The sequence below is a fragment of the Thunnus thynnus genome, chromosome 18, assembly GCF_963924715.1.
Source record: "Thunnus thynnus chromosome 18, fThuThy2.1, whole genome shotgun sequence".
NCBI lineage: Eukaryota > Metazoa > Chordata > Actinopteri > Scombriformes > Scombridae > Thunnus > Thunnus thynnus.
Window position 1 is genome coordinate 8,318,021 of NC_089534.1, and position 22,559 is coordinate 8,340,579.

The following is a 22,559-nucleotide window of genomic DNA, read 5'->3' on the forward strand; positions in this document are numbered from 1 at the left end:
GTTATATTTGTCATGTTCAAAATGTGTAATGACATCTTTACACTCAAATTTAACATTATAGTTAGTTTTACACAATACATAATCTTTCATTCGAGTCCAAAAAGTAACTAAATGTGTTCAATGGTAAAGATTCTGGTTCATCATAGCAAAAATTACATTTGTTTTCAAATTTTAAAAAAAAATTGAAGAAATATAGATTTGTTGGCTATATACTGTGTAACATTTTGATGTGTACTTCTTTAAGCTCATTAGTAATACAGAATTTATAGGTAACATTAACAAATAAAAATTTAAATTTGACTTCGTTGGTGTGTTATTTCACCGTTTATTGCATTTGTAGCAATAAAAAGTCCTCCTCCAACACCTACACCCATTAAAGAGTAAACAGGTTAAAGGAACAGTAAATTCACCTGAAAATTCTCTTGAATTATGACAAATTAAAGGAAAAACCGGTACAGGTCTGAGTGCTTGACCCCTACAGTGAGGGAGTCTGGGGGCTCTGTTATGCTTTGGGGGGCATTTTGCTGGCATGGTTTGGGTCCACTTGTCCCCTTAGAGGGAAAGGTCACTGCAAATCAATACAAAGTTGTTCTAACTGATCACCTTTATCCTATGATGAAACATTTCTATCCTGATGGGAGTGGTCTCTTCCAGGATGACAATGCCCCAATTCACAGGGCAAGAGGCCTCACTGAACAGTTTGATGAGTATGAAAATGATGTGAATCATATGCTATGACCTTCACAGTCACCAGATCTCAACCCAATTGAACACCTATGGGAGATTTTGGACTGACATTTTAGACAGCGCTCTCCACCACCATCACCAAAACACCAAATGAGGAAACATCTTTTGGAAGAATGGTGTTCATCCCTCCAGAAGAGTTCAGACACTTGTAGAATCGATGCCAAGATGCATTGAAGCTGTTCTGGTGGCACATTGTGGCCCGAAAGCTTACTAAGACACTTTATGTTAGTTTTTCCTTTAATATATCTATCAGTATGCTGAATACAACACTCAGGTGAGTCAGAGGTTAGCTCTAGGCCCCCCATGCAGTGTGACTGCAGCAATATGTGGATGAATTTTCTAGACTAAATATTGTTGATTCTGTGGTGTACAGTGACATCTTGTGGCGAAGTTGAGGTACTACTCTATTTGTGGCCAGAGCATGCAAGTAACAGTCAAATTTTTAACAAAATATCTTAAATAATTATACAATTATACAAATTATATTTAAAGGTGTGACTCTTTATAGCCACCCTCCAAATAAACCACCAAACAACTAAAAAACACACACTCACACACACACAATGGCAAATGTTCCTTATTTAATTTTTTTTGTATTCCCTTGTGGACACAACATAAATATTGAAACATATAAAGGTGGATTGCATAATGCAACACTTGTTGGTAAACAATATCCACAGTGACAATACAGAGGTAACATTCATCACTTTGCAAATATCTGGAGCTCAGGAGGGGAGATTAAAAATCCGTTGAAATCAGTAAACAAAGCAATGGATAAAGGAACATGCTGATTTTCTCCATTCCAATAAAATGTAGTGTTTACAGGCGTAATTTCTGTTGTGCTACCTGTGCCAGTCAGGAAACACAAACTGTTGGTCCATAAAGCTCTGCTTTTGGACAAAATGATACTAAAACAGCGTAACACCTGACATTAAACTTCCAATGCAGATAAAAGAAGCCTCAAGATTGTGTTTGTAACCCAATAAAACATTTAGAGCCAGGTGTAAATAAACACATGAACACTCAGTACAGATGAGTTCTATTCACAGTAATAATTTACTCCATCTTCAATTTATTGTTATTCATTGTTCATTTATTGTTGATGTACTTTTGAATGTGAGCTGGTGTCCTATGCAGATACAATCCACACACGCATGCTTTGGGCTTTTAATATCAGGGTGTAACTGTTTGCACACTGCAGGAGGAGTCTGGATATGATCATAAATCCAGATGCAGAACAGGAATTTTGTTGTGACACACTTAAGGATGAACATGAAAACACTGGAGCACCAAAAGTATAAACACAGCTGTAAGAGCCTGAGTTTGTGGAGCGGCTGTAAGATGACTGTACTGCATACTGATGACTACGCTGAAATGCATTGATGTAAGGTGTCAGACTTGATGTCTTCATACCGAGATCTGCACTCTTCCTGAACCTACACGTACAGCATCATTCATATAGGCTGTGCTCTGTTTTTAATAGGGCACTTTGTACATATAACAATATCACATATAAAGTATAATCTTCATGAACTGGTCGCCTTAAGATGGTAGGAGGAATGTTGAGAGTAAGAACTTGTACTGAGGTAAAAATGCATTTATGAAATGATCCTTTCCAGGATAATAAAGGCTCATCTGTATCTGGAATCAGTGTTTTGTAAAAAATAACAAAATCTTTCTGTCCTTTTTTCAAAATGTGTTACACCTGTATAATATGTTTGATATAGCTGTACAGCCCTATGGTATATTAATTTAGCAGAGATATTAATATTACAAAATTAAAAGGAAAAAAAGAATCATTTGGCCCAATCGTCCAAAAAAAAAAAAAAAGAAAACAACACACACGTATGATCCTAATGATTATAATGACAGCTTCTCTCTGTATAAGTCAAAATAAAACCAAAACTGGACAGAACAATAAAGCTTCTGGAACAAAAAAGACAAAATTATCTACAACCACTAACTGCTACAAAAGAGAAGGAAACTAATACACAGATAAACTATTTTTTTCTGTTAAAATATAAATATCATTGAAAGTTGTGAGCCCTCTTGTGTGGTCTCTGTAAGGGTCAGTTTAAGATGAAATATCCACACAGACAGTAGTAAACAAGAGTTTTCTTTTTTTTTTTTGAACTCTCATTTCACAACATGCACACGTCATGACTTTTTTTTTTTCTTCTGACTTGAAGAAATGTGACAGTTTTTACTGTTTGTTGTTGCTTCGAGCACCCGGTCAGTTTTACATAAATCTTTGTCCGTTTTCATCAAATTCACAAGTCTTAGCGAGCCAACGAAGGTGAGCTCTTTTGCTGACTGTAGAAGAAATCGAAGCATTAAATAATCTGGATGGCAGCATCAGATTACTGCCTGTATGTCCCAGTCTAAGCTCAGGAACTCTCTCGGCTTCACCGTCTCTCTCCCTCTATTGTACACTGTCCAGTATAAAACAAATGTTTGACATAGCTCTTGTCTGGATTACAGATGAAAGGGTCTAAGTCCGGAGGTGCAGCCAGTGTCCGAGCCCTTCGAAGAACCTCCGCACGTTCATGACATAGAAGTCGACGTTGTGAGTGAAGTCGGTGCAAATGTTGGAGTAAGTGTCCACCAGGGTGCAGTAGAAAGCGGTCCCGCCTATGCTGATCACCACGGTGACCAGACACAGCAGCAGCAGGATCAGGCAGGAGTCTCCACCTACCTCATCTACACAGTAAGAAATAGAGAACAGATGTAATATCCTTCTTCATGGTGTCAGAATATTATGAACGTTTGTCTCATTGCACACAGATTTCACCAGAGTACAAGAATGTGTTGACATTATAGATGAGCTAAACTGTACCTTGTTCAATGCCATCGTCTGGCTCACTGAAGCGAACTTTGCGTTTGGAGCTCTGTTTCTTTGCTATGTCGCTCGGGGGAGGCAGTCCGTCCAGCGACGCTCTCCTCCTCTTCAAGATAGAGACCAGACCATCAGGGCAGGAACTCTAAAGGACAGAAAACACAGAAAGGCTAAGTCTGCTTTCCTATAGTCAACAAATTACATTAAATACATTCTGAAATGAAGCTATGTATGTTTTAGAAAATTACTGAGTCTCTTTCAAAGATTGATATCTTCAGTAGCAACCAATGGGCAGCCAGAAGTCACACATTGTTGGTTTTGGTCTCCTAGGAGTGGCCAACAATAACAAAAATAAACATATCTCCAGCCTTCTACTTTGAGTAAGTGCAAGTGGTCAACAAGCATGTACAGTATTATGACTGAACTTCTGAACTATGCTGTTGTTGGCCGAAGAAGGCTGAGGTTGACGTTTGTCTGTCTATAAATCTCATACATACCTTCCTGCAACAGATCCACACTGACGTCCTCTCTCTATGGATGTTAAAGACAATACTAAAAGATTCTGTACAAAATATTATTCAAGCATATCTAAATTGCTTCACTAATTAATGCTGGCTTAAATGATCTATTGTTAGTTGTATAATATTGCACAAAAGTAGTCAAAAGTGGAATTAATATAAATATTAGATTATATAAAGAGGTGGACATTCATAAGTCAGATAATACCTGCATCTGGGATGTTGACAAGTCATGAATAACCAGGTTTTTTATGTTCCCAAATATCCCAAACATGATTAAAACCAGAATAAGACTCATAACAGGCATAAAAAAGTACTAAATGACGGACTACATGATGTTTATGACATGACAGAGATCCAGAGGTGAAGTAAAGTTGAATGAAACTAAATGTAACCTAAAATATTATGAAAAAATACCCATAATTTGAATAAAATGTTAGAATAAAAAGATAAATCCCCTCAGGGGCACCAATGGATGTCTGGCCTAAAGGGAAATGACAAGAAAAGGCCTCTGTTGGAAAGATGCAACACTGAACACGCATTGAACCTCTGATCAATGTTCAAATTGTAGTTACACTGTACGGTCAACAGAGGTCAGTAATAAGGGAGACATGATCTTAGTAGAGCTTTAAACACCACCCAATCTAATGAAAATCTTTTGACCCGATCATAATCTCCAAACAAACCACAGAGCAGAAACAACAACACGCAGCACAGTCATATGCTGACGAGTGAAACTGAGTAATTTCTCAAGCTGTCAGCCTCATCTGCTTCCATAATTTATAGGTCAATTATTCAGCGAGGTCAGTGGGTCAGTGGCATGCTGGATATTGCGCTGGCAGATTGGCAGATTGGGGTGTCATGTCTTACTGTTAGATTACAAGTTAAGCCCCTGTCAAATCAGGATTTTGTTTTCAGTTTTACCACTGTGAAAATTGTGATGTCAAAGAGAAAATCCTGGTGCGGTTTGAGAAGACTGACGAACACAAAGCAATATCTGTGAGTGCGATCAGGAGCAACTTTCTCCCACACCAGATGTAAGCTCTGGCACCCCTCCATAGAAAATTGATTCGGTAAAGATAATAAAGGTGAATGTGAAAGCAACCACAGCTGAATTTGTGGTTAAGGAGAACATTATTTTGAATATAAAGTATTATATGGGTCCACAAATTTCACATTCAGTGTCTCCAGCTGTCTCCAACTACATCCGTAGCATTCATTTATATATAAATAAGAACAAAATTCATTTATAATTCATAAATTATTGACAGTAACTGTCTATTAGATAAATAAGGCTACATGTTTGAATCAAGTTGTACTTCTTTTGAATATATCATCAACAGTCCTGTTTTTGATCGAATATTGGAATCAAAATGTAAGATATTCACAGTTTTGTTGAAGCAGGATGGTAATAACAATCATATAATAATACAGGAAGCTGTCAAATACAAATAGTATTTACAGGAAGATTTTCTAAAGTCATAACTGTGACACAAGGTTGTATAAGATAGTGGTATTGATACATGGACATTAGCAGAGGCTCTGAGTCCTGGCTGGTCGATTGCCAGATGGAAATAAACTGCAGCAAACAGCTGAACCAACAGAAACATTCTCAACTACAAAGCAGCATAAAAAAATTCACCATCCACAACCGAAGAACATGTCTTTCATATATTTCGAGTGTTTTATTGTGCTCTCCCGGGCTTCTGAAAGGACACTGTGGCCTTTTCACAAATCACACTGTCAACAAAGTGATCTATTATATAGGCCATAAACTACTGCTGCCGCTGCCACTGCTGCTGCTGCAGCTCAGTTTTGTTCAGCAGGTCGCTGCTTTTGCCAGCTGAGGACTGAATGAGCATAAGCTGCCAGACAAAATGGCCTGTTTTGTGGCTTCACATGTTTCTGTTAGTTCAGCCTGTTTGCTAATGTTCATTTTTGTTGGGAAAGCCACCAGCTGTGTACAGGACTAATTGCCTCAGCTGATGCGTCAACACCGCTACCACACCACATTTTGTCAAAAACTACAAATGATTCCTAAGTTTGATAAGAGTTTTTTTTACTATGCTTTCTATTTTGGCAGACTGAACTTCATCAGGATTTCCCTTTTATAATGTTACTAAGAAAGATAGGTAATAGAGTGCTTGAAAAAAAAATGGGACTCACTGCAAAAGAAAGGAGTACCACCCATACCCCACCCAGTCAAACCTCAACTGGATTGCATAACATTCATGATCCTGACCCCATCAAGCGAGGCCTTCTTGTTTGGAATAGCTCTGATTTCAGCCCCACCTCTAGGAAGAACCAGGCCCCTTCAGCTCAGAGTTTCAGCCAGGACATGATGTCTTGTCTCTGGCCCCGGCTCAATAATCTAGCACATTTGGCAGAGTAGATTTCCTAAGTGTCAGGCCACACCAGTGAACATGGGTGGGGGGTTTTTGAACGTAAAGAGAGATCGGCGATGATCTCACAAAGGGACCACAGAGATCATCTGTGGGAGTGTCCCAGCAAAGACAAAGAGCTGTGGGTCAGGACGTGGTGCTTGAACAAATAGAGTCTCATTTTATGCAGGCGCAAAGTGTAATAGACACTAAAAACAAAAGAGATCAGGGAGAGGAAGGAAGGAATGACATATGCATGCATGGAGAGGAGAAAGAAAAGGAAAGAAGGCAGGAAATTAAGATGAGGAAGATCAAGAGATGCAGGGAGAAATGAGAATATCAGATGTAAAGACAGACAAACACACGACAGACCAGCAGATGCAAAGTGTATTCGTACCCCTTCTGAGTGGGACAGCTTGGCTAGATCCTTGTCTGAAGCCTGGGGGACTCCCGTTGGCCACTCCACCTTCACCTCCTCCTCTGGCGTCTCCTCACATGGCTCCGCCTCCTCTTCTACTTCCTGCCCCTCCTCATACGCCTGTTCTTCCTCTCCATCCTCTTCTTCATCTTCCTGCTGGTGACCTGTCTGCGGTAACGACAGCTCCAATTCTGAGCTCATGCTTTGCTCTTCTTCTTCATCCTGGTGTGTGGTTTCAGGCTTGGTGACTGAAATATGGAGGGAACAAAGGACATTTATTATGAATTTCTGATAACTGATTTTTAATCTATTATGCACAAGCCTATCGGTCGGTTGGTCTACCACTTTGTTGCACACTCAACACTGTTTGTTACTTGTTACTTTGTTTTATAACTAAATACTTGCAAACTAAAGACCTTCCATCACCAGCCTCAACTATACCTTGTGTTTAGTGCTAATTCCCAGATGCTAACAAGCTAACACACTAAACTAATATGGTCAACATGGCAAACATCACACCTGCTAAACAACAGCATGTTAACATTGTAATTGTAAGCATGTTAGCATGCTGACATGAGCATATGAGTACAGCCTCACAGAGCTGCTAGCACGGCTGTGGACTCTTGTCTTGTGTATTCTTTTGGTATTTTCTACTGTATGCAGAAAGTAATACATGTTTACCTGTTTCATGACAGGACTCTGGTGTCTCCTTTTTGCTCTGAATGTCTTCCTGCGTTGTATTCAGTGTGTTCTGTTGAATCAAAGATGAACAGTTGGATGAAATGTCTGATATTGATCTAAGATCAATATAGGAACGGGAGGGTTCACGTCTTACCTGTTCCACACTGATGGATGGTCTGAGTGATGCCAAAGAGAGGAAAACAGAGACAAAGAAACAAGACAGAGGAAGACCAGACAGAAAAGAGGAGAAAGAGAAAACAGAGAGGGACAGAGGAAGAGACAAGGTTAACATTGTGTGACTTAGCATATTAAAGAGTTTAAATATTCTGCAGGCCTTTATACGTAACAGGAGTTGGCATCAGATCTCAAGCTGAATCAAATCCACCTGCACGCCTGTGGGCTGCAATAACATACCACAGGGGTCACAGCATAGGTGGGACACAACAGCGTCTGGCATGCAGACTTGTGGTATTTGTCTGTCTAGCGGAAGTCACTTCCCTGCGGAAATCTTTTCTGCTTGTCAGAAATACTGATTTTCCCATTCAGTCCCATGTGTTTCTGTATCCTCAGTGTGTCTTCATGCATTATCAGTGTGTTGGCCTGCTCTGTGACTCTTTAGTGCATCCAAAGATTGTAGCTGATTACACTGAAGCAAAATGGGTGCTAAAAGGTTTTTGCCTGTGGGTAATGGGAGGAAATGTGAACGGCATGAGAGGAATCTAGTTCAGATACTGAGAGTAGTTTAGTATGGGGATGTCTGCTGTCTGTGAATGAGCTGAGACATGAGAAAACTCCACATCAAAGACACAAATTTCCTGAATACATGCATTAATGACAAAGAAATGTTGAAAAGTGTGGAAAGTTTGCTGTTGCCTCCGATCCCCGCCCTGGGAAAGGAGTATTTTGGCTGTTCACAAGATAAAAAAGACTGTTTATCAATTCATGTTTCTCCCTCATGGATCTATCTGCCTCAGCAATAAAGGACAGGTACATCAGACACAAGAGCGCCTTGATTACATCTGATACATTTGTGCAGGTGCTGTGATGACTTACCCCAGGTGTGTCCTGCAGATCTGGCTCAGAGTCTCAATGTGTTTCTGACTGATGTCTGTATCAGCGGGCGAACTGCTCTCAGCGTTCCTCTCCCTCCATTGGCTCTCTGGGAACACATGTGGAGTACAAGTGTGTGCAAAATAAGTGCATTTGCACTATTTTTCCTCTCTGTCTCTCACACTCATTTGGGAAAAACCCTAATAGCACAGAATCATGTTTTGGTTTTAAGTCACTAATGACAAAAAACAGATGCATGCAGTACCCCAGTTCTCCTGCAGGCCAGCGAGGTTGGACAGCAGACGTTCGTGGTAGAGCTTCTCCAGCTGTAGGAACTGGATGGCCCATTGGTCTGGTGTCATTCCCATTTAAAGACACAACTCACACTAGTATGAAACCAGTAAGATTTTACACATGCAAAAATAGAAATGGATTTATGAGACATGCAGCACACATTTTAAAAATTGTTTCACAAAGCATAGGGGCTGCTAAGAGAGAAGACATTTATTCGTCAGCAACTAAGCTAAGACAGCAAAAGAATATATCAATATACTACTGGATTAAAACACACATTCAGCTCAAGTCAGCACAAGCTTTGATTTGTTACTAAGGTAACAAATAAATTACATTTTGAGCATTTTAGAGAGGCAGTTAAATAATAACTTCAGCAACATTATAAGCAAGGAATAGCAAAGAGTAGTTAGTATGCAAACATTTTCTAATGTCCTGATGGTGGTGCTAGAGGAAACATTAAGGGATCAACAAATTTATTAGGATTCATTCTGAGGGGATTATAATATGATCTGAAAATAGTGTTATCTACACCAACTGAAGCTGTACTAACATAACCGGTTGTGAAACTAGGTTACACAAATGTTTGCTGCGGGTTAGAGCTGTTTTTTCTCTGTTTAAGCAAGATGTTGTGTCATCTCAATAAAAATGTTTCCCAATCAACACCCCCGATCGTTGTTGTGCACTCAACGTTCACAGTCTGCGGTGCTTTTTCCTGCCAGACATGATTCTCTTTCTATGTCATGAATCCTCTCTAGCCATACGTTAAGCCTTCTCACTGTTTCTGTCTCTCTTTCTCTCTCTCTTCCTTTACACAAAAACATGTAAACACACACCGTCCTCCTTGCAGCCAGACCAGCTGCTGTTGCCAAGCCGACAGCACAAACAGAGCCGGGGGGAAACTACTAATGCAAGCCCTCAAGGCTTTCAGCCAAAGTATGGGAAACACCCAGAAACTGAGATAGAAAACTACAGATAGAAAACGACAACAATGAGACAAACGCAGATCGGATTGACAGAGAGATAAACATCTAAATAAACAGAGAAAACATCAATAATTGAATTGAATATCTAATTTTGTGCTTACTTTGTCTGTATCTCTGTACCTTTGTCTCTTTAGAGTCCCATTCAAAATGCTTTGGCCTAAATCAGACCAGAACAGTCCCCCCGATGGAATAAACAACAACTTGTAAAGCTCCAAATCTGCTCTGCTTGACGAATCCCATCGAAGGTAACCCCCCCCCCCCCCCCTTCCCCTCAAACAACACAGATGGAAACACTCCAAAGTGGAGAGTGGAAAAATCTCTGCACCTTTTTTTTTTTTTTTTTTAATCATTACGTGTGCTAGTCTGGCTTAGTCACGACTCAGCTGGAAAATACTAGTGATTGGCAAATGTCACAATGCATAAAAACAGAAAAAGGAGGTCAGTGAAAGGATACAGTCTTCTTTGACTGAGTAGGCCACTGCAATCTGAAAAGACAGATAAGGGAGTTGATTAACAGGAGGTGCTGATCTTTTGTGTTACCGTAACTTAAAATAACAAGTCATGTGACATCATTTCAGGATGAAACACCGCCATTAACCCACGAAGCATCAAAGCAAAGTGTGACTTTAAACCGCGCCGCTGCTGTGCGCTGAAAATGATGCTGTCAAACACTAATGAGGCTCCTCAACCAAAAGTTGATGGGTTTTTTTGTTTCACTAAATTCCTTCAAAGACGGGGATCACATGTTAGCATCATACCAAGAAGCAGAGCCATGCGGACAACCTTTGAGACATGAAGTCACATGCAACTACTTATGGTCCGGATTAACATGTCTCTCTCGCTTTTTTCCCATCAGACACTTTTACCTTTGTCTCCACAACCAGTTGGCTATATCACTGGTTCCCAAACTATGGCATAGTATTTAACTTTTCATGGTACCCACCCAGGCCTACTTACACACACATGAGCACCATTTTCAGCAAAAAAATGACACCACTGATATTTCTTATAAGAATTCTGTTGTTTTTAAACAAACAAAATTGTGCTCTCGAGCTGGCACTATTACTGCGTCTGATAGCTTTTTCCTCCAGATGAAGCACTTAACTGTGCGTGCGTCAGTTAGCTTCTCGTTCCAATGAAAAGCTTTAAGCCAAGTAGTTTTCACTGCACAGCCTGATTTAGTTGTTTTGGTTCGGCTCTGGTTTGGTTATCTCAGATAACATTCGTGATAGCGTTTGTTTGATTTCTGTTTTCTGTGGCAAATCTTTCCGATCCTTGCTTGCTCTGACGTGCATTAAATGTCGGAAAACATGTTGTGTTACTATGTCAACTGGCAACCTTAAGCTGTGATGTCACCGCCAATATTAACTGTGCACTAACAGCATCATTAAGAGGGTTTTTGAGAGAGTTTTTTAAGTCTGTGATTTCAATGTTTATCGCTTATTTCTTGTAAATGAACAAATCTTGCAGCACCAGCGGTCTGTTTCTCCTCCTCAGATACTCAGTTTAGTTTTCTCTGACCCTAACTTTGTGGAGTACACCTCTGTCTCTTCAACAACCTGCAGTTCATGGCTATTTCTTAAGAAATAGTTATCCATAAATATGAAATGAAATATTTATCAGACCCTAGCTGTGATATGTTTGAGCATTTTTATGAACGTATTACTGTCAGTGTCCGTTACACAGGAGACATGTAAACAACAACCCTGCCACCTTTACACTTAGTTAGAAAACATTTACCCAGTAACTATAAAGACTGTTCAGCCAGTTTGAGTTTGAGATGGATGAGTTTATATGTGTAGCACTCTTTGAGACGAACCACAAAGTGCTCAGCATGAATAATAATGCAGTTTTCTCTCTGTGTGCATGATGGTCTGTACATTGAATCTCAATAAGAGATGTAAGAATATGAGCCGCTCCCATTGGATCAGTGGATCACACATTCACAGAGATAACAAAATAGACCGAACGTCTCACTTTTTCCACATAAAAGGAACCTGCTTCATCCACATATATCAGTTCTCTTGTAATTTAGTGGGGTTTTTTCTCCATTCTCTTATTTAATTGATTATGTTTGCCTTTGTCGGTGTATCCTGCATTTATCATAATCATGATTTACCAAGACACAAACCTTCCATCAAACCTACAAGAGAGCTCCTCTGCTGCTTTGATTTATTGTTGACTGACTTGTTGTTTTGGTATCTTTAGTTTTTTGACGAGCAAATTTAGGACATGAAATATTGGGTACATAAAAATAGCAGTTGCTAGCAGATATGACCAAATATGGACCTTTATGTCTCATAGAGTATAATAGACATGTTTTTTCTAAAAGTGGGCCTACATGCTGAACTTATTACCAGATACTCCACTGTCATGTGCTGCATTAAATGAGTTGTGCAGCCAGCATATTAATTGCTTAATTCTGCGAACCTTTTAAATTAATTTGTGCCACATGTGACTCTTAGTTACATGAGTAACACGTCATATAATTGCTTTTGTCAAATGAGTCTGATTACACTGCATTGCCTCTCCTTTTCTTTTCTTGGTTTTTGAAGAAAAACAGCTCTGCCTTTGTTCCATGATTACTGGAGTTGGCAGCAAAGCAAAATAAACTACAAGCTTCTCAGGCCACTGGAGTAGCTGAGACAAATTAATCATTTTGTCTGAGTGGTGTTAGGAAAACGTGGTCTACGTAGTGTTGCATGAGCAACATGAAACCACCGATCTTCAGCTGCGATCCTTTTCAACTTGAGACAGAACAAAACTATATTTATCACACATCTAATTAGCATGTCTTTTTGAACAGCGTAATTGTGATCTAAGGGAGGGGAGGCGGCATCAGACACAACACTAGACAAGTGAACAAAAGAGGGGAGGGTTACCAGTTCAAATCTCTGTGCTTGCAGAGTAGAGCATGTTCTCTTTTGCTTCATTTCCTACTGCGGATGTCTCCTTGAGCAATGCGGTTGCAGGGAACGGATAAGGTTTTCAGTCAGCAGACCTTTTTAAATTAAGAACCCAGTCTTCTAATATCACATCTCTAACAAGCTATTTTGATGTGTTTGAGGAACACCAGCTGTGGGACTTGTTTTAACAGACAAAACGGGGACTTGGGAATCAGGTCACACGGGAGAACTGCCGTTCGCAAACATGCCGTAGATGTATGCGTACAGAAACATATGTAGTTGCATACACACCCACACATGAAGCCGTTCAGTCTGACTAAATAAAGGCACATATTCCCTCTGGATTTGAGAGATGAAAAAAATCCTCCTGCTTTCTCTCAAACATTCAACCACACACACAAACACACCTACACACCTGGTGCAGGGAGTGTGGCAGCAGCGTGTAGTCACTGTTTTCTCCGAGGGACTGCAGAGAGGCCAGCAGCTCTGTGCTGGGGCCCGGCGGTCCATCTCTAGAGACACTTCCTAGAAAAATACAAACACAAGCAAACAACATTAGAATGAAATGTACCTAATGTTTCAGAAATACACCTAAATTTGTAAACTCTATCACAGTATCTTTGCTGTGTACTGCATTTTCCAGACCAGTCAGCCTCTAAAAACAGTTGTATAATGTCTTCTGTGGCTATGGAGGAGCCTTGTCGACTCTGGGAAAATAACCCTGATGATGTCATTGTGATGTCAGCAGCATATGCTCAGGGAGACAACTTAATGTATACCAAACACTCTGCATTACAAACAGGAGGAATGGAGTTTGAAAGACATGGGCATTTACCAGAGAGGACAGGTCTCACAAAGCTGCTATTGGTTTGCATTATGGGAAATGTAGGATCCAGATTGCTATTCCTACATTAAGGAATAAAAATCAGGATATCTTCATATCTCGATATTTCTGTTGCAGAAAAGGAATAAAATACACTTGCTCGCTTGCAAAGACGTGAAGATTAATATCATTTTCGTGTCTGCACAGTTAAATATGAAGCCAGTTTGCTTAGCTGAACATAAAGAAATTAGAAACAGGAAACAGTCAGCTTGACTGTGTTCACAGGTAACTTTAGGAAGTCACTGCACACAACAGCCCCATATAATGTGTTAATTAGTAAGCTTTAGAGGTGCTGGTAGACAGATTTTGTTAGTTTTGGACAGAACGAGACTAGATGTTTCTCCCTGTTTCCAGGTTTTATGCTAAGCTAAGCTAACTGCTAAGCTGTAGCCACATATTTACTGTACAGACATGTGAGTTGTATCAATCTTCTTATCTAACTCTCTGTAAGAATGCAAATAAGCGTATTTCACAAAATGTTAAACAATCTTTTTAACCAGCTTATTAAACACCAATAACTATTACACCGATTGTTACAACACACTGACAACCAGTGTGCCAGTCTGCTACCTTGTGTGTGTGTTGTGTGTGTGTGTGTGTGTGTGTGTGTTTGTGTGTGTGTGTGTCATGGCAGCCCCAGAAGACGTGGTAGATGCTAAAGCCGACTGACAAACAGGCTGTTAGCTCAGCAGGTTGCCATCGGTGACAGCCTGTCAGCTCCTCGCCTGCAGCCATTACTGTGACAATTATTCGCTATTAGCTGGAGTTGTACACTGCAACTGTTACATAACATAGCTTCTCAACTCCAGCTGTGTAGTACATTACAAACATCTAAGAGTATTGGCGGTGGCTTTCTTACAGCTTAGTATCATCCTGATCATCTTAAGCTCTGGTTTTCCAGCGCACTGTAACAGTATGTGGGAGAATTGTGGTCCACAGATGGATGATGAGCTTTGATTTGTTCTGAAAAGCTTTCAGTCAGCTACTGAATAATGTGTGTTGTCAGTCTAATGTGTCTCTCTGCTGATTTATAAAGACAGTCTAGGGTCATTTAAAGATGATTAACTATATCTGTGAGGCATTTTAATGAATGAGTAGTGCATTTTATTGTGTCATTACCATCCACTTTAGCTGATACTGCAGGAAAAAATACAAATTCCATGAGGTGCACATGGTGTAAAATAAAATAGACATATTGTACCTGTCACACTGTTGATGAACACCCCTTCCTCTTTCTGTGGAGTCGCAGTGTCAAGACCTTTCGGCGGGTTGGAGTTCTTGTTACCCATCACCTCTGTCACCTTGTCTTGTCTTTTCCTTCGAGTAAATGTTCCCCAAAGGCTGCTCTGAGACCCTCCAGTGGGCTGCCGCTGGATCTCTTTTTTTTTGAGGGGGGCCCTCACTGAAAAAAAACCTTTCGGACTTTTATCTGCGTAAAAGAGCTTCCTCTGCGTGTGATAAGCAAATTACTTGGGAAAGTTTGTGTTGCTCTAAGCTCCCGGAAAGGATTCAAGGGCGTCTCTAGCACTGGAGAATGAGGTCTCTGCAGGTTTGGTTTGCGATCACTCTTAACGGAGCATGTGATTTAATCCTCCGTCACCTCTCCTGGGCGGTAAAGGATAGAGAGATGTGAAATGTCCACCATAGTCCACAAAGGACTTAGACCGTTGTGGAGGATGTAGGTCCTAGTTGTTGTAGACTTTCCCCAGCCTCTGTGTGGTTTATTATGCCTTTTATCTCCCCTCTTACATGGAGGTATCAGAGTAGCTTCCTTTGAATGTTCCCAGCAAGCTGTCAAGAAAAATTGGGTACATTTTGAGAGAAAGAACATAACATATGCCTCATGCATGCAGTATGTTCTGAGAGGGAGAGGACACGTAAACAGAGAAAGAAGAGAGAGTTGAATGCAAAGAGAAGCAGCATTATTGGTGAAATGGCAGTTATGTCATTGACTGAAAGGGTTTTCTTTGTGTCTAAAGCATGACTGCCCATTGAGGCATGGCAGAGTGCTCCATTCTGAATAACTCCAGGGTTGAAAATAACTTCATAGTAGTCTATGGAGTAGAATGATTAGTAGTGAGTATGTTACAGCACTGACAGACAGAAAGCAGATACTATTTATAATCTTTTCTTCCACATTTCTCTACCATGTTTAGATGTTTAGACATTTTTCCAGGAGCCATCAAATGTGAACGTTGGTTAAGCTTGCTGAATTTGTTTTTTAATCGAGAAAGGTGAATATTTTGTAATTTGGATTCAGGGTAAGAAGGGCACTGAGTAATGTGCATTTATTAATTTAATTCCCCAGGGATTTGTGAATGTGATTTATGTTAATTATGTGGCTGCTGCAATGAGATGGAAATTTGCCCTTTGAACAGAGGCCACCTTGTAAGCAAAAATCAGCCCCAGTAAAGTTGTCTGTGTTGAAGACATTGGCAGCCCTGCTCTGGTTAGTCCAGATATGGATTACTGCAAACTATCATAAACATAAGCTTCTGTCAAGATGTAATGTGAACACACCAATTCAAAAGAAGTGATTTTCAGCCAATCAGCTGATTTTTTTCAGCCTTTTATTATTTTTTCATCATCATCTGTCATGTCTATGTACCGCTGGACCAAATCTTCTCCACATGTTGTAGAAGCCTCTAATGTATCCCCAAGCAGCAACCTCCAGGGCTGAAAAATGAAGCTAAAGCGGAAGTGCCAAAAACCGCAGTTCCTCAAATGGCCACTCGAGGCTGGCTCTAAAACCAAGTCAATCCCCATAGACCACCATGTTAAAATGCCTAAAATAAACATGTTTACAGCCTGGAACAAAAATTGGCTTTGGTCTCTATGGCTAATTTCTGCAATCATGACAACAATACAGGGAGTGAATTTTTATATAACTGACCCGTTTAAATTTGTTTGTTGTCAAAGGCAAGTCGCTACCACGGCGACAACGTTGGTCAAAAATAACCATGGCGTAACCTCAGATTCACAGAGTATAAGCATAGCTGTAGCCGTCGCTATTTCAGTGTGTTTTCATGAAAGTAAATTGTAACATTTTTATCGCCTAAAAAAGTCTTGTTCAGCGTTTGGTTGTACTACAAGACCCTCTAAGGAGTCAGATGTTCAGTTTTTTCCAATAAGTACATTTTGTTTTAATGGTTTTAAGCCTGTTTTTCGCTATCAAAAAATATCATTAGCACTAGCATTATCACAGTTAGCCCTAGACTATAAATGCACTGTGCTAACCAAGCTAGTAGCTGGCATTAGGGTCAGCTCCACCCTTTTATCCAAATATGGTCACTTCTGGCTCAAAAAATCCAAGATGGCAACAGTCAAAATGCAAAACGGGAGTCCACAAGCCAATGGGTGACGTCACATCCATTATTTTTTACAGTCAATGTGTATCCCCCCCAATATTATTACCAGATGATGCTGTTTCCCCCCTGTTTCAAGAGTCTACAACCACGCTAGCAGCTCTATGAGGCTAAACTTAGACACTTGGTACTTTCAGCTAAAAGCTAACATCAACATGCTAACCCCATGTCTAGACAGCAAATGTAGTGTGAGCAGCATGTCAGCAGGTGCAGTGTTGAGCGTAGGTCAACCGCATGTTGGAAGTACTCAGAGTCTTATACACATGACTGTAGTGACGGGCATAAAACGGAGGAAAGTAGCATAAATGAACACTTCAGGTTGCAGTTACACCCATGAGACGCAGCTGAGACACAAGCTTGCACAGAGCTGGTGCAGACAGCTACATAGATTACAACGAGAGCCTATCTGTTGCGTGTGACACAGGATAACATGTTCACAATGACAATGCTAACACGCTGCTGTTGCAAGTAATGTTTACCAACTTAGATTTTTACATACGCTTACTAACATTTGCATTAGCACTAAACGTAAAGTACAGCTTAGGCTGAAGGGAATGTCATTAGTTTTGCAGGTATTCATAGACGAAAGTATTTAACAAGTAGAAAATCTGACCTGATGATGCTAGAGGAAATGTTACAATTACAGTTACAGTTAATCCTTTGAGAGACATGAATGTCTGCACCAAATGTCATGGCAATCCATCCAAAAGTTGTTGAGATATTTAAGTTTAGTGGGCTGTACGATAGACAGACTGGCACTGCCATTGCTAATCATGCCCCTAGCATGGTGAAAAAATCTTAAGATTTGAGAAGCTGGACTAAACAATTAATCATAAAAAATAACTGCCAGATTAATTCATAATGAAAATAGGCTGTTAGTAGCAGCCCTACATGGTTCAGAATATTACTGCAAACTAATTTAAATTGTAATAAGTTTTCTGTCAAGGTGAAATGTGAGGGGGGGGGGGGGAGTCATAATCTAAGAGCTATTGGGCTAATAAGCAGATTTCCAGCCATATGACTTGTCTGTTTACCATTGGACTCATTAGTATTCTCTGCATGTTGTAGAACAACTTTATTTACCTTCCCAAATTCAGCACCTGATGATGCAAGAAAGACTACTTTCAGCCCCAGGAAACCTACTCATATATCATATATTGCATGAAATAGAGTATGTTAACATGGAAGCCAAAGTCTCCAATTACAAGCCTTTAGCTGCTGTTTTTATCCAGATTAACAATGCTTGACAATGTCGGATTTAACATCTTGCCTACGGACATTTCACAGCAAGTTCACAAGGGTTTACCTGTAGCTGTCGACAAAAGGCTGACATTATTGGGATGAGTGACCTTTTACAGGGTTTTAACAGTCCTGTCACTTTGATTATTTCCATAAGAACATTTAGAAAAACCTGTCAATTTTCTTTTACAGAAGTTCCAATCTTCTTTTTTTCTTGCATTATAGATTCAGGGAGAGTTCCCTGTTTTTCCCACAACAGATAAACACCTGCATATATCTGTCTTGGCCTCTCTTGTGGGAACCAAATCACAAATGCTTGCAGTTTTGGTTCCACTTTATACACAAGCTCCTCTACACGCTTGCAAAAAAACCATGACTTCCTCTCTCCGCAGCATCAGTGGAGAATGGATAGGCAATGGCTGACATGCTGTAGATAAATATATTTCCGCTTCATGAAACCTACATTTTCAGCCTGAGTGGTCTGAGGGCATGAAAGCTGTGTGATACTATATGTTCACACAGCATGTTAGCAGTCATGTGAACATTGTGAATTCTATAACGTGGAATGTGACACAAAGTGCAAACGCTGGGAGCGGGGACTGACTCATAGGATGTGTAGAATAAAGCAGGGACACTAAGACAAAAAAATCAAATTGTACTTAAATACATTATGACAGTTGCAGGTTTGCTCCTACACTATTAGGTTTCTCCTGTGAATTGATGCATTCTATGTAAACTTGACTGTTTTTGCTCAAAATCATTACTTGGTAAACATTTAGTACCATAATACAAATTACAAGTACTTAACATTACTGCTGCCCAATTCTTCTTCATATCTTTCAGGCAATCATTAGTCATCCATTCAATTACAACAGTCAATTTCATTAAAGGAATAGTTCAACATTTTGGGAAATATGTCTTTTTTTGCTTTCTTGCCCAGAGTTAGGTGAGAAGATCAATACTGCTCTCATGTTTGTAAAGCTAGAGCCAGCAACCGGTTAGCTTATTTTAGCATGAAGACTAGAAACCAGACTGGCTGGTTGTCCAAAGGTAAATATAATAACCCTTTTCCATATATATGTGCTGGCTTGACTTGGTTTGACTAAGCGCGACAGGGATCTGCATCTCCATTACAAGAAGGCTACCTGCTTGAAGGTGTGTCTTTAAATGATGATGCACTTGTCTTGAGTTGATGATGTTTACTGTTTACTCAAGCCTCCAGGAAGTGTGCCAGGTTGTGACAAGTGGTCAAAGGAGCGGCTGTAAAATGGTGGACACATTTTTTTGAGCATCACAACCCCTGTAAAATGACTAATTTCACTATCAGAATTTGATCCATTCGGTCCGATAACATTTGGAAAGTCTAGAAGAGCCACACAATTGAATCATTTTATCCCCATTCAAGTCAGCAGACGGCTAAATCAGAAGTTAACCAGCTCATTCCTGAATGATGTCGAAGCCCATTTGACGCCACTGCAAACTGCATAGAGGCGGGTCGGGCGCCCTTTGACCAGACTTTGGAGATTGTCCATCTTGGGCAAGACTCAGAGTGTTTAAATTGGAAATGGAAATGCAAATCAATACAGCACAGTTTGACTCAGCAAAGTGCCAATGGAAAAAGGCCATAAGTCACTGCAAACGGCTGGGAAAGAGTCTAGCTCATAACCCACTCATAACACTTTGTACAGATTAAAAAAATCAAGATATAACTTTGCTAATTAGAGTTTTAGAGGTGCAGGTAGGCTGATTTGACCTTGTGACCTTTGGACAGAGCCAGGCTAACTGTTTCTCCCTGTTCCCAGTATTTATGCTAGCTAACCGGCTCCTGGCTCAAACTTTGTGTTTACCCTACAAATATGAGAGTGGCATCAATCTTTAAATAAACTTTTCCCAAAATGTCAAACTACTCACTATAACACAACTTGAACATCATATTAGCCTTCTTTACCACATAACAAAGACAAAAATAAAAGCACACATGACTTCCATATCCTGTACTGCCTTAAGCAAAGTTTTTGATTTTTCAAACTGTACAGAAATAAGCTGAGAAGAGCAGCTGCCTTTAATGTAGAAAAACACATAAATCTGAAACATGCTGTGTAAATTTGCAGCAATATCACAATAATCTACAAGAATAATATACTGAAAAATGCAGAATATGGTCATTTGAATTTATTAATTTTGCCTATTATAATATTGCCTACTATCACCCTTTAACATATACTGAGCAGCTCACTGAGCAGAGCTTGACAACATCCCTGTCAGACTTCTCTTCACACCACCTGTCACTCAACCGTATTCACACCAAGTCTTGTACTTTGTGACAACTGTGAACACTAAAGCTTACAGCTGCAATCTGCAGAAAAGCTCACAGGGGAAAAATAATGTAGGCAGCTTTTATGTTTCTGCACTTCTTTCTACACTTAGGCTAACTGTCTAATTGGTTTCAATTATGATTCTGATTCCTTGATTATGATTCATGCTCTGGATTATTGTAATGTAGCGTTTACATGACTTGGCCAAAACATGATTGCAGGGCCTCAGGGTGTCCAAAACCGCCAGACTTTTAACCAAATCACGAAGGCATAATTATATTTCCCCTATTTTAAGCGTCTCTTCACTGACTGCCTGTCCGTTTTAGAATTGATTCTAAAATTTTACTCTTGACTTTTAAGGCCCTGCTTGGCACCGAGCTACCTGGCTGAGCTTCTAAATCATTACTCACCAGCCTGTCGCTTGAGATCCTCTGATAAGACCCTGTTAGCTATTCTCCAATCAAGGCTGAAAGACTAAGGGTGACAGTGCTTTTGCTGTTAAGACTCCAAACCTTTGGAACAGCTTACCAGAGGAATTTAGACGAGGAAATTCACTGCCTTCTTTTAAATCGTCTCTCAAAACCTACTTCTACCATATGGCTTTTGCTTAATTATTTTACCTGTTACTTATTTTATCTGTTACTTTTATGTGTTACTTTCATCCATTATTTTATCATTACTTTTAACTGTTTTATGCGTCATTTTATTTGTTGACTGTGATTTAATATTTGATTGTTTTCCTGCTTTCTTTTATTTGTCTTGTTTTGAAAAGTGCTATATAAATAAAGGTATTATTATTATTATTATCATTATTATTATTATTATTATTATCATTATTCCTGTCTGTTGATGAAACAAATGCCGCACAAGTGGGCGGCTGCGTGCGCGTGCGCGTGCACGTGTCTGCGTCGAGCACAGTGAACATGTGCGTCGGGGGCGCGTGCAGCTGACGCTTTAGTACACTAGGAAGCCTCGCGCCTCAATTAAAGGTTGTTTTTTTCCGCTTACATCAAATTTTCATGAGTTTCCCCCCTTTTAAACGTTACACTCACCACATGGAGCTTAAATGCGCTGTAACAGCGTGTCTGAAGTAGGTTATCGAGTTTATTGCGTTCATTTTTTTATCGTTTTATCACTATTATAGCAATTCCTATAACACCCTACTCTTCATATAATAAGTGCTATGTTGCCATCCGTCTGAAATCCGTTGAAGCTTTTGATTGACAAGGGAAAAAACAACATAGAACCTGTTTATGTAAGTTAATGTCACATGTAAAAACGGGACATACAACACAGGACATGAGGATGGAGATACTCACTGCTGGATGGTGTCTGAACATCAACGCCCTGAAACAGCGTCGCGGTGTTTTCCGCTCTCCCTGTCGGCCTGCAGCAGGAGCCACAGAGACCTCAGCCTGCCATCTGTCCGTATCCGACACTCTCTCATGCTTCTTGTTTACGGTCCAATCCGGGGATTTTTTTTTTCTCTTCAGCTTCCCCCCTCGTTGCAAAAATATATATCCCTACATGTCATGTTTATTTATTTATTTATTTATTTCGCTCAAGCATGTGGTCGAGGCTGCCATCTTCTGGCAGATGTGTCATATTGGCTCCTTGGCTGTGTGTCAGCAGCGGTTATGTAACAGCAGATGAATGAGGCGGTCATATGATGGGGTGTTAAACTGATAAACCGTGCATTGGATTACAAGGGAAATAGTAAACATGTGCATCGTCTTTATGTTTTATTGTTCCTGTTACATAAACAGAAGATGGGAGGGCGGGGGAATTGAATTTATCATACGATGAGGTACATGTCAGACAATCACTATGCTTATAACCCCTCCTCAACGACAATAATACAATGTAAGCACAGTTTGACAAAGAGCTTAACAAAAAATAAGATTAACAACAAGATAATTAAACAATACCAAATGTGACAAAAA

At 39.9% G+C, this 22,559-nt stretch overlaps 1 protein-coding gene across 2 annotated transcripts; it reads right to left on the reverse strand.

Annotated features, from left to right (window-relative positions):
• Positions 1-1,308: 1,308 nt before the first annotated feature.
• Positions 1,309-22,168, reverse strand: cnstb (consortin, connexin sorting protein b). Of its 2 annotated transcripts, none has more exons than XM_067572170.1 (11): positions 21,936-22,168; positions 14,899-15,488; positions 13,230-13,339; positions 10,363-10,393; positions 8,897-8,983; positions 8,635-8,740; positions 7,736-7,757; positions 7,582-7,651; positions 6,880-7,148; positions 3,584-3,728; positions 1,309-3,447 (listed from the first exon to the last, which is right to left on the reverse strand). In XM_067572170.1, the coding sequence occupies exons 2-11, from the start codon at positions 14,984-14,986 to the stop codon at positions 3,239-3,241; spliced, it is 1,137 nt and encodes a 378-aa protein (XP_067428271.1). In that variant the 5' UTR covers positions 14,987-15,488; positions 21,936-22,168; the 3' UTR covers positions 1,309-3,238. The 2 variants fall into 2 exon arrangements, with proteins under 2 accessions (XP_067428271.1, XP_067428272.1); XM_067572171.1 differs by lacking the exon at positions 21,936-22,168 and adding an exon at positions 17,226-17,298.
• Between the last annotated feature and the right edge of the window lie 391 nt (positions 22,169-22,559).